Source organism: Salmo trutta, chromosome 21, assembly GCF_901001165.1.
Source record: "Salmo trutta chromosome 21, fSalTru1.1, whole genome shotgun sequence".
Classification (NCBI taxonomy): domain Eukaryota; kingdom Metazoa; phylum Chordata; class Actinopteri; order Salmoniformes; family Salmonidae; genus Salmo; species Salmo trutta.
The window spans coordinates 38,731,249-38,743,964 of record NC_042977.1 but is presented as its reverse complement, the minus strand read 5'-3'; the positions used below and the strand labels follow the sequence as shown (position 1 = coordinate 38,743,964).

The 12,716-nt window shown below is 41.5% G+C and overlaps 1 protein-coding gene across 1 annotated transcript in view; it reads right to left on the bottom strand.

The window, feature by feature from the left end:
- Positions 1 to 3,105: 3,105 nt before the first annotated feature.
- Positions 3,106 to 12,716, bottom strand: part of celf5b (cugbp, Elav-like family member 5b) — a 74,540-nt gene continuing 64,929 nt past the window's right edge. Inside the window, exons 6-10 of the mRNA XM_029703874.1 lie at positions 5,885 to 6,091; positions 5,392 to 5,481; positions 4,666 to 4,809; positions 4,424 to 4,566; positions 3,106 to 4,123 (exon numbers count right to left, since the gene is read on the bottom strand). Coding sequence (XP_029559734.1) covers positions 4,439 to 4,566; positions 4,666 to 4,809; positions 5,392 to 5,481; positions 5,885 to 6,091 — 569 coding nt within the window. The 3' untranslated portion in view covers positions 3,106 to 4,123; positions 4,424 to 4,438. The remainder of the gene's footprint in view (positions 4,124 to 4,423; positions 4,567 to 4,665; positions 4,810 to 5,391; positions 5,482 to 5,884; positions 6,092 to 12,716) is intronic.

Below are 12,716 nucleotides of genomic sequence, written 5' to 3'. Positions count from 1 at the left end.
AATACAAGGCTGGCAGCTAATAAGAAGTAAGCTATATCTTGACAATGATTAAATCCCATGAAAATAAATCAATGTATAATACACATCTTGAATATAAATGTTCATTGGTATACCCATATGTCCAGTTGGTTTATGATTCTGTGCACAGTGAATAAACTAATATCGATAAAACTAAAATAGCTACTTCATATTTATCTCTCAGCTGCCAACTGGCCTGGAATGTTACAAGATAATTACATTTACATATTAGAATTCATAAATAGATTAAACATTATTTGGCAACTTCACTTATGATATGATTGATAATATCTTCTGCTATTACAAGATGACAAACAAATGAATTCTATGTTGGTCCTTATGTCCAGCCTCACACCATGGTCGACAGACAGTGCTCACCATATAGGATAGAAGTGGAGGGGACATTCCAACTCACAGCAATAGTCAGTGATATTTGAAGCAGTAGCCATGTTCAGTGTACCATTAGGAATGTTCCGTGAAACGTGCTATTCTGTGTATCTCTCAGGGGATATTGGGTCAGGAATTGTCTGTAAGTAAAATAGGCAGTAACATTCACTAGGAGTTAGGGAAAATATGGCTCACTCTTGAAGATGTGATGATGACCAAAAATGAAAGAAAAAGAGAGAAAATCCCCCTCCCTCACCCACTGCATTCTAGAGTGTCTCTTGGAATCGTCACCGCTGCATTCTAGAGTGTCTCTTGGAATCGTTACCACTGCATTCTAGAGTGTCTCTTGGAATCGTCACCGGTGCATTCTAGAGTGTCTCTTGGAATTGTCACCGCTGCATTCTAGAGTGTCTCTTGGAATCGTCACCGCTGCATTCTAGAGTGTCTCTTGGAATCGTCACCGCTGCATTCTAGAGTGTCTCTTGGAATCGTCACCGTTGCATTCTAGAGTGTCTCTTGGAATCGTCACCGTTGCATTCTAGAGTGTCTCTTGGAATCGTCACCGCTGCATTCTATAGTGTCTCTTGGAATCGTCACCACTGCATTCTAGAGTGTCTCTTGGAATCGTCACCGTTGCATTCTAGAGTGTCTCTTGGAATCGTCACCGTTGCATTCTAGAGTGTCTCTTGGAATCGTCACCGTTGCATTCTAGAGTGTCTCTTGGAATCGTCACCGCTGCATTCTAGAGTGTCTCTTGGAATCGTCACCGCTGCATTCTATAGTGTCTCTTGGAATCGTCACCGCTGCATTCTATAGTGTCTCTTGGAATCGTCACCGCTGCATTCTAGAGTGTCTCTTGGAATTGTCACCGCTGCATTCTAGAGTGTCTCTTGGAATCGTCACCGCTGCATTCTAGAGTGTCTCTTGGAATCGTCACCGCTGCATTCTAGAGTGTCTCTTGGAATCGTCACCGCTGCATTCTAGAGTGTCTCTTGGAATCGTCACCGCTGCATTCTAGAGTGTCTCTTGAAATCGTCACCGCTGCATTCTAGAGTGTCTCTTGAAATCGTCACAACTGCATTCTAGAGTGTCTCTTGGAATTGTCACCACTGCATTCTAGAGCATCTCTTGGAATCGTCACCACTGCATTCTAGAGTGTCTCTTGGAATCGTCACCGCTGCATTCTAGAGTGGTTTTTTATGTTCCTTTGTCGGTTTCTAGTGTTCCCTGAGGGAGGTACTGTGACAATGTTCCCAACCTGTTCTAGACAGCACAATGAATGAATGACTAGTGCTCACAATTGGAACTTGTATAGCCCTTTAAAAGCCAATTTTATGTTTTCTTCCAATAAAGTAGTGTCTGCGCTCTCTGTCTCTCCAAACTAAATATAACATTCACCCAAATGCAAGAGAGAGGGGACTGCAGACACCCGCTAAAATGTAATGGTTGTCGGACGGTGTCAGACTCAATTGGATCGAACGGCTTTTTACTCTAACTCTGCATCTCCCTGTGCTGCTGTTGATGACGCCTCCCCTGACAGTTTACTGTCCGGATTTAACCAGACCTGCTTTTCCCGAGTTTGTGTAGTCCAGGGATGTGAAACATACGGCCTGCGGGCGGATCCGGCCCACGAGGGGGTCCAATCTGGCTTGTGGGTGTTTTTTTTGTGTAGGATAACAAACACAATATACTTTGTCCAGCTAGCTAATAATCACCCAAATGAACGCTAGACAGCCAGGGAGCAACGCAAATTCAAAAAATGATGGATAGAGGACAATTTATTGCAAATTTAGATGGACCTCGTTGAACTGAATGTGGCCCCATCGCAAAATTAGTTTGACACCCCTGTTATACAGTGATAAAATAGCTTGTGCAATAAACAACTTCTAACTTGTGCCATACTAGTGTTTTTCTGTGCTACTGCGGGAGGAGTTTTTTATGAGAATGTGACCTGACCAGGAAGAACCCGATGCATGAAGTCTACTGGCTAAACAAAGTGGACACACAGATCTTGGATCAGCTGTCCCTCCACAAATCCTAACTTAAAGCACCTAAACCAGAAAACTGACCTAAGATCAGTTTCTATGAACAGTTTCTATGGATTACATATACTTTATGTATTAGATATACTCCAATAACATTACACTATACATGTACAGTATAGTATTAGTCCTTCTACTCCATGTGGCACACCTGACATGCAGTCCTGTGTGGCTCAGTTGGTAGAGCATGGTGTTTGCAACGCCAGGGTTGTGGGTTCGATTCCCACGGGGGACCAGTATGAAAAATACATTTTTTTTAATGAAATGTATGCATTCACTACTGTAAGTCGCTCTGGATAAGAGCGTCTGCTAAATGACTGAAAGTGAAATGTGTTTTTAACCCCTGACCCAAGACCTGCAGTTAGCTTCTGAAGCGAAATGTGATCCAATGGCCTTTGCTCTATAGGCAGAATAGTGCATGCAATGATGTCAGAAAGGAAAAACACGTTCCTTCATTGTTTGAAGTAACGTGTTTGTTGTTGTAATATTGCAAACGGACGTGGCAGTTTCACCACAACGGATTCCAGCTTTAAGGTTAATATTCAGGTAAAGTGAGCTGATCCTAGATCTGTACCTATGGGCAACTTTGAATAGAACAGAGGCTCAGAGTGGTTGCTGCACAGAGGGAAACAGAACTCAAATAGTTCAAGGATCAAACTGAGTGCCCAAAGATGAAGTGTATCAGTAAACAGATGATAAGAGGTGGTTTTCAACAAAACAACTGCTCCATTATGTATTCCAGCCCACAGAAAGAGCTCGCGGCAACATTCTCCCTCACTAACCTCTCTAACTGACTGCTACATGATCCAATTTCACATTACATACTGCTTAGTAGTCAGCTGTACACTGATGGGGAATTATCCAATGCTGACCTAAAGAACCTTTCTGTCACTGTTATGTATTAAACTACAGTAGAGTACTGCATTTCAATTCTTTTTGAATGTTAGTTTGCACTAAACTAAGCAGTATACCGTTATTGTATTATGATTGTTAGTATTTGTACATGGCTATTAAAGAGAAAGAGGAAAAACATTTGGTCCTCCAATCCCAAGGGGGTGCAGTTCGCTTGGTTGCTATGGAAACTTGAGAAAGTTGCAAGCTTGGGACTCACAGAGAAAGGATAAAGAGGAGAGAGAGAAAGAGAGAGAGAGAGAGAGAGAGAGAGAGAGAAAGAAAGAAAGGAACATTGAAATAATCTCTTCCCAGATATGCTGGGCATCCTCAGATCAAGTTTGAACCCTTATTCGTTCATTACATGGTAGGAAAAACCTGAAGTCTCTTGTTCACTATGCTCTTTGAGTCTATCAGAAATCCAAATCCTTTTTAGCATTGCTTGTTAGTCTGCTTGTGGTGTTCTTCTTCACTACCAAGTCTCCAAAGATGCTGAACTGTTCAAAGTTGTTTCTGTTTGTATCAACAACAACAAAAAATATGTTTGTTTTGAAAGTCTTGTTCTATCCCATTGCTCTCTGTCTGTAATACCAAACTTTCACTGCTGCAGAGCTGCGAGTCCTGTCGTCTCCCAGTCAGATATGTTTGAAGATGAAAGCATATCTCTTCCCAACTCCCATATGAAGTCTATTTTCCATTGTTTTAAAAACAGAATAACTTTTGAGTTTGTTCCTTCACGAAATGTCTTATTCCATCAAAGACGTCCTCCACACTTCTGTTTAAACCTATGGGGGGTGAGAGAGGGGGGAGGGTGGGAAGGGGGAGAGAGTGAGAGGAAGAGAAAAGAAGAGGGGGGAAGCGGAAGGAAGGGAGAGAGAGAGAAATACCAATAATGAGAGAGAGAGAGCGAGAGAGGGGGATTGGGAGAGAGGGAAAGAGAATCTGACTCTGGACACTTAGTGTGAAGTGTAACTTTGTCATACAGTTTTTGATCAACATAGACAGCTAAAATCAGGGTGAAACAGCATTGATAAAAACACTAATAACTTCATTATATTATCTATAACAGTAGACACAGGTTTTACCTATGCTGGGGGGTGTCAGTAGGGACGGCTGGCGTCTTTGGGACGTTTCAGCTGCACCTTTAGTCTCTTCATGCCGATCTGGAAACCATTCATGGCCTGGATGGCAGCCTGGGCACTACCCGGGTTATCAAAGCTCACAAAGCCTGCATACATACAGACACAGAAAGATGCTCTGAATGGTTGGTGGTAGCGTCAATCACCTAGGCGCTGGTTGTGCTTGGTTAGAAACATTTATCACTCACCAAAACACTTGCTCTGATTGGTGGCTCTGTCCATGAATACCTTGGAGGAGATGACATTGCCGAAAGGCAGGAACATTTGCATAAGCTCGTTATCCCCAAACTCCTGGGGCAGGTGGTAGATGAACAGGTTACAGCCCTCTGGTCCTGGAACACACACGTGCATGGATACACACACACACACACACACACACACACACACACACACACACACACACACACACACACACACACACACACACACACACACACACACACACACACACACACAGAAACACTGTTAGAGGCACTGACCCTAGTATCATGATGGTACAGTATATTTTTAACACACAAGATCATGATGATCACTACTAAGGTTGCTGCACATTGTAATTATGGAACTGGCACTGATCCTGTACATATCTTCTTTTGTTGTTGGTACTTCTCGTTTTCTTACTTCATATTAGTACCTTATATTAGTACTTTATATTAGTACATTAAATTAGTACTTTATATCAGTACATTATATTAGTACATTATATTAGTACTTTGTATTAGTACTTTAAATGATTTCCTCTCACATTGATAGTGAATACTGCATTCTCGGGAAAGAGCTTGTAAGTAAGCATTTCACTGTACTGTTTTATACCTGCTGTATCTTGTGCATGTGACAAAAAAACTTTGAAACTTGATACTCATGATGTTGTTGATAATGATGATGATGAATAATTAGTAAATATAGTTACTCACCCTCACCTTCCCTCTGTTGTTGGCCAATGACTTGAGGGTGCTGTGCCAGATGCTGACCTACAGGCCTCAGTGTAGTCGCTGGGTAGATGGCTACAGAGAGGAAAGGGAGGAAGGAGAAGAAAGAAAAGAGGGAGAGAGAGAGGAGAGACAGAGAGAGAGGGAGAGAGAGAGGAGAGAGAGAGAGAGAAAGAGATAGAGAAAGAAAGGACAAAGAGGAGAGAGAGAAAGAGAGGAGAGAAAGAGCGGAGAGACAGAGAAAGTGCAAGACAGAGAGAGAGAGACAGAAAGAGGGAGAGAGGACAAAGAGGAGCGAGAGAAAGGGAGAGAGCGAGGAAAGAGTGATAGATAGGCAGTAAGGGGGATGAAGTGAAAAAGAAAAGAGAGAGAGTGGGGATTGAGTTAGTCCTTTATGAGTCACATTCAACAGACTCTGGTGAAGACCTGGATGTATCAAGGTCAGGATTCGAGAGCAGAGATGTGTAGTGTACTGCACCTGTGTATTGCTGTACCCCAGTAAAGGTTTGTTGCAGTGTGTCTGCAGCAGTGGGGCTCTGGGTGGAGTAGGGGGGCAGGCCGTTGGTGTAGAGGGTCTCCAGAGGGTGCACGTTAGCCTGGGGTGCGAGGCCCGTATACCCGTTCATCATGGGGGTCACCAGACTGGGCAGGGAGGAGGGCATGGTGGACGGAGGGGAGCTCAGACCTGCAGGGGGGGAATACAAACTCACTACACCGGAGAGAGAAATAATCACTACACCAGAGACAGAAATGATCACTACACCAGAGACAGAAATGATCACTACACCAGAGACAGAAATGATCACTAAACCGAAGAGAGAAATGATCCCTACACCAGAGACAGAAATGATCACTACACCAGAGACAGAAATGATCACTACACCAGAGACAGAAATGATCACTACACCAGAGACAGAAATGATCACTACACCAGAGACAGAAATGATCACTACACCAGAGACAGAAATGATCACTACACCAGAGACAGAAATGATCACTACACCAGAGACAGAAATGATCACTACATCAGAGACAGAAATGATCACTAAACCGGAGAGAGAAATGATCACTACACCAGAGACAGAAATGATCACTAAACCGAAGAGAGAAATGATCACTAAACCGAAGAGATAAATGATCACTGCACCAGAGACAGAAATGATCACTACACCAGAGACAGAAATGATCACTACACCAGAGACAGAAATGATCACTACATCAGAGACCGAAATGATCACTACATCAGAGACAGAAATGATCACTAAACCGCAGAGAGAAATGATCACTACACCAGAGACAGAAATGATCACTACACCAGAGACAGAAATGATCACTAAACCAAAGAGAGAAATGATCACTACATCAGAGACAGAAATGATCACTACATCAGAGACAGAAATGATCACTAAACCGGAGAGAGAAATGATCACTACACCAGAGACAGAAATGATCACTACACCAGAGACAGAAATGATCACTAAACCGAAGAGAGAAATGATCACTACATCAGAGACAGAAATGATCACTACACCAGAGACAGAAATGATCACTACACCAGAGACAGAAATGATCACTACACCAGAGACAGAAATGATCACTACACCAGAGACAGAAATGATCACTACACCAGAGACAGAAATGATCACTACACCAGAGACAGAAATGATCACTAAACCGAAGAGAGAAATGATCACTACATCAGAGACAGAAATGATCACTACATCAGAGACAGAAATGATCACTAAACCGGAGAGAGAAATGATCACTACACCAGAGACAGAAATGATCACTACACCAGAGACAGAAATGATCACTACACCAGAGACAGAAATGATCACTACACCAGAGACAGAAATGATCACTACACCAGAGACAGAAATGATCACTACACCAGAGACAGAAATGATCACTACACCAGAGACAGAAATGATCACTACACCAGAAACAGAAATAATCACTACACCAGAGACAGAAATGATCACTACACCAGAGACAGAAATGATCACTACACCAGGCATAGATTGGAGTCAATGTGTATGAAAGAAAATGGGAGAGAGGAGGTAGAGAGAATGGAGAGACAGAGAGACCGGGGGCGAGTGTGCATGTGTTAGTCTCATGTACACTGAGTGTACAAAACATTAAGGACACCTGATCTTTCCATGACATAGACTGACCAGGTGAATCCAGGTGAAAACTATGATCGTTTATTGATGTCACTTGTTAAAAACCTCTTGAGACTCTCATCCCGTTAGCGGGATCATTTTCCAGCGAAAAACTCCTAGCGACATTAGCATAACGAAATTCAATATATATTTTTTTCAAATATAGGACTGTCTCATATCGTTTTATAGATACACCTCTCTTGAATCGACCCTCATTGTCCGATTTCAAAAAGGTTTTACAGGAAAAGCACAATATTAGATTATGTTAGAGGAGTACATGGTAAAAGTAGCATCATATGAATTTTCCGACCAGGCACATGCATCACATATAACCAAAAAACAGCTAAATGCAGCACTAACCTTTTACAAACTTCATCAGATGACACACCTAGGACATCATGTTACACACAGCATGCAATCTTTTGTTCAATAAAGGTCATATTTCTATATAAAAACAGCATTTTACATCGGCACCTGACGTTGACTAACTATTTTTTCATAAAATGCGTCCCGGGAAACAGTGCTACAATTTTATAAATTACTATTCGAAAACGATTTTTTTTTTTTATATTGTCAATCTAAGATTTATAGATGAATATCTCTTGAAAACACCCGTCATAACAGATTTTAAATTAACTTTACAGGGTAATCACACTTTGAGATAAAAGGGGATGCGATACCCAGAAAATGAGCTAGAAAGCCTAGCTCGTCGCCATCTTGGAACAATCGCACATCACATCTGATCTTGTATAATATTGCCAATAATCCCTCACCTTTAGTTGTCTTCATCAGAAAGCACTTCCCGAAATCCCAGGTCCACGACAAATGTATTTTAGGTCAAAAAAGTCCATCCTTTATGTTCCATTAGCTTGCTGTTGTTAGCGCGTCCTAAGGCTGTAACCAAATGTTGATCCGTACGCGGCACTTGGCTAACGAAAAATGACTATTTTCCCTTCGTTAGGTTCGTTCAAACATGTCAAACGTTGTATAACATTAATCTTCAGGGCCTGTTTCAACAAGAGAGCCAATCAGATTCGAGTGGGACGATTTCATTGTGTTTCAAAACGTTTCCAAAGGTGGGGGCAGACACGGCCGCCGACGTCACAATGCTGATGGCCCTCCTACTGTGACCAATTGCCACAGAAGCTTCAAAACACTTTGTAAAGACTGGGGACATCTAGTGGAAGCACTGGAAAGTGCTCAATTATCATTTTTTCACGTTGTGAATTACAGGGAAGGCTGTGAAGTCGAGTCCACAATTCAGAATCCCACTTCCTGGTTCAATCGGTCTCGGGGTTTTGACTGCCATACGAGTTCTGTTATACTCACAGACACCATTCAAACAGTTTCAGAAACTTTGGGGTGTTTTCTATCCATATAAAATAAGTATATGCATGTCCTAGCTTCTGAGTTTGATTAGTAGGCCGTTGAAAATGGGAACGAATTCTTTTCCAAAATGCGCTGTGGCGCCCCCAGTGGTAGGATATACGCAAGAGGTTAAATCCACTTCAATCAGTGTAGATGAAGGGGAGAAGACAGGTTAAAGAAGGATTTTTAAGCCTTGAGAAAATTGAGACATGGATTGTGAAAGGGCAAGACAAAACATTGAAGTGCTTTTTAACGGGGTATGGTAGTACAGTACCAGTCAAAAGTTTGGGCACACCTACTCATTCAAGGGTTTTTCTTTATTTTTACTATTTTCTACATTGTAGAATAATAGCGAAGACATGAAAACTCTGAAATAACACATATGGAATCATGTAGTAACCAAAAAAGTGTTAAACAAATCTAAATATATTTTATGAGATTCTTCAAAGTAGCCACCCTTTTCCTTGATTACAGCTTTGCACACACTTGGCATTCTCTCAACCAGCTTCCCGAGGTAGTCAACTGGAATGCATTTCAATTAACCGGTGTGCCTTGTTAAAAGTTAATTTGTGGAATTTATTTCCTTCTTAATGTGTTTGAGCCAATCAGTTATGTTGTGACAAGGTAGGGGTGGTATACAGAAGACATCCCTATTTGGTAAAAGACCAAGTCCATATTATGGCAATAACAGCTCAAACAAGCAAAGAGTCCATCACTACTTTAAGACGTGAAGGTCAGTCAATACGGAAAATTTCAAGAACTTTTAACGTTTCTTGAAGTGCAGTCGTAAATACCATCAAGTGCTATGACGAAACTGACTCTCATGAGGACTGCCACAGGAAAGGACTGTATGCAGTCAGTATTCAATGGGACTGAACAGTATGCAACAGATAAACTGTGACTAGATCGGACCAACACACCTGTAATGTTTTGTACAAAGCGGTTGGAAGAGAACTGTATTGTTTGTGAAACTATGGTTGCGTTCTGACCCAAAGTTACCTCTGACCCAAAGTTACCTCTGCTGCAGAGGATAAGTTCATTAGAGTAACCAGCCTCAGATTGCAGCCTAAATAAATGCTTCACAGAGTTCAAATAACAGACACATCTCAAAATCAACTGTTCAGAGGAGACAGCGTTAACCTGCTTGGGATAAGGGGCAGTATTTTCATGGCCGGATGAAAAAATGTACCCGATTTAAACTGGTTACTACTCTTGCCCAGAAACGAGAATATGCATATTATTAGTAGATTTGGATAGAAAACACTCCGAAGTTTCTAAAACTGTTTGAATGGTGTCTGTGAGTATAACAAAACTCATATGGCAGGCAAAAACCTGAGAAAATTCCAAGCAGGAAGTGGCCTGTCTGAGAATTTGTAGTTCTTCTTTTGATTCTCTATCGAAACTACAGTATCTGTGGGGTTATGTAGCACTTTCTAAGGCTTCCATTGGCTCTCTAAAGCCTTCAGAAAGCAGATTGAGGCGTCTTCTGTCTCTGAGCAGAGTATAGTAGCTCAGTTTGTCAGTGGTCTGCCTGGTGACAAAGAGATTGGATAGGCGCATTCACATGAGCACGCTGTTTTTTCTTTTCCCCTTTGAATGAATACACTATTGTCCGGTTGGAATATTATCGCTATTTTACGAGAGAAATACCAAAAAAATAGATTTTAAACAGCGTTTGACGTGCTTCTAAGTACGGTAATGGAACATTTTACATTTTTTTGTCTCGAAATGCGCTCGCGCGTTACCCTTTGGATAGTGACCTGAACGCACGAACAAAACGGAGGTATTTGGACATAACTATGGATTATTTGGAACAAAAACAACATGTCTTGTGGAAGTAGCAGTCCTGGGAGTGCATTCTGATGAAGATCAGCAAAGGTAATACCATTTTTCTAATAGTAATTCTGAGTTTAGTGTGCCCCGAACTTGACGGGTGTCAAAATAGCTAGCCCGTGATGGCTGAGCTATGTACTCAGAATATTGCAAAATGTGCTTTCGCCGAAAAGCTATTTTAAAATCTGACATAGCGATTGTATAAAGGAGTTCTGTATCTATAATTCTTAAAGTAATTGTTATGTATTTTGTGAATGTTTATCATGAGTAATTTAGTAAATTCACCGGAAGTTTTGGGTGGGAATGCATGTTCTGAACGTCACATGCCAATGTAAAAAGCTGTTTTTGGATATAAATATGCACTTGATTGAACAAAACATGCATGTATTGTATAACATAATGTCCTAGGAGTGTCATCTGATGAAGATCATCAAAGGTTAGTGCTGCATTTAGCTGTGATTTTGGTTTTTGTGACATATATGCTTGCTTGGAAAATGGCTGTGTGATTATTTTTGTCTGTGTACTCTCCTAACATAATCTAATGTTTTGCTTTCGCTGTAAAGCCTTTTTGAAATTGGACAATGTGGTTACATCAAGGAGAAGTGTATCTTTAAAATGGTGTAAAATAGTTGAATTATACATTTTGTTGTTTTGATTTTGCCGCCCTGATATTTATATTCTAGCGTCCCACGTAGCCCATAGAAGTTAATCAGGCCTTCATGGTCGAATTGCTGCAAAGAAACCACTACTAAAGTACACCACTAAGAATAAGAGACTTGCTTGGGACAAGAAACATGAGCAATGGATATTAGACTGGTGGAAATCTGTCCTTTGGTCTGATGAGTCCAAATTTGAGCGAACTTGACACAACTGTGGGAAGCATTGGAGTCAACATGGGCCAGCATCCCTGTGGAACGACAACGGCACCTTGTAGAATCCATGTCCCGACGAATTGAGGCTGTTCTGAGTGCAAAAGGTGGTGCGACTCAATATTAGGAAGGTGTTCCTAATGTTTTGTACATTCAGTGTATTTATGTGTGTGTGTGTGTGTGTGTGTGTGTGTGTGTGTGTGTGTGTGTGTGTGTGTGTGTGTGTGTGTGTGTGTGTGTGTGTGTGTGTGTGTGTGTGTGTGTGTGAATGTGTACAAGTGTGTGTGGGGGTAATAGCAGGCGTCTCAAAGCTCACAAGATGATGAAATAACTCTGCAATGTCAGCATATCAATGCAATGACATGCAACTCACTGAGGCAGCACCAGAGGCATTTTACTGTTCTCCCTGCTCACTGTCTTGTCTACAACTGCGACAAATAAAGATTTTGTCCCACAGTGAAATGGGCTGGATGTTTGTCTGCACTAAACTGATACATCCTGGGGAGGGACATAGGGCCTGCTCCAATTTGCATGATTCTGTGTGTACTGGGTAGGCATCCCAAATACTGTATTTGTGATCGGATAGCCTTTAGTGGTGTGTCTGTGTCTGTGTGTCTGTGTGCATTCGTGCATGCGTGTAAGAGAGAGGAAAAGACAAAGACAGAGACTGAGAGACAGACAGACAGACAGACAGACAGACAGACAGACAGACAGACAGACAGACAGACAGACAGACAGACAGACAGACAGACAGACAGACAGACAGACAGACAGACAGACAGACAGACAGACAGACAGAGACAGACAGAGACAGACAGAAAGACAGAGAGAAAGACAGAGAGAAAGACAGAGAGAAAGACAGAGAGAAAGCAATACAGTACATTATAGGGAGATAGCGACAGAGACATCGAATGATAGAAAGTGATACAGAGAGAGAATGATACAAAGCGATACAGAGATAGAGAATGATTCAAATTGATTCAGATAAACTAAATGATACAAAGCAATACAGAGATAGAGAATGATGCAAAGCGATACAGAGAAAGTAAATGATAGAAAGCGATACAGATATAGACAA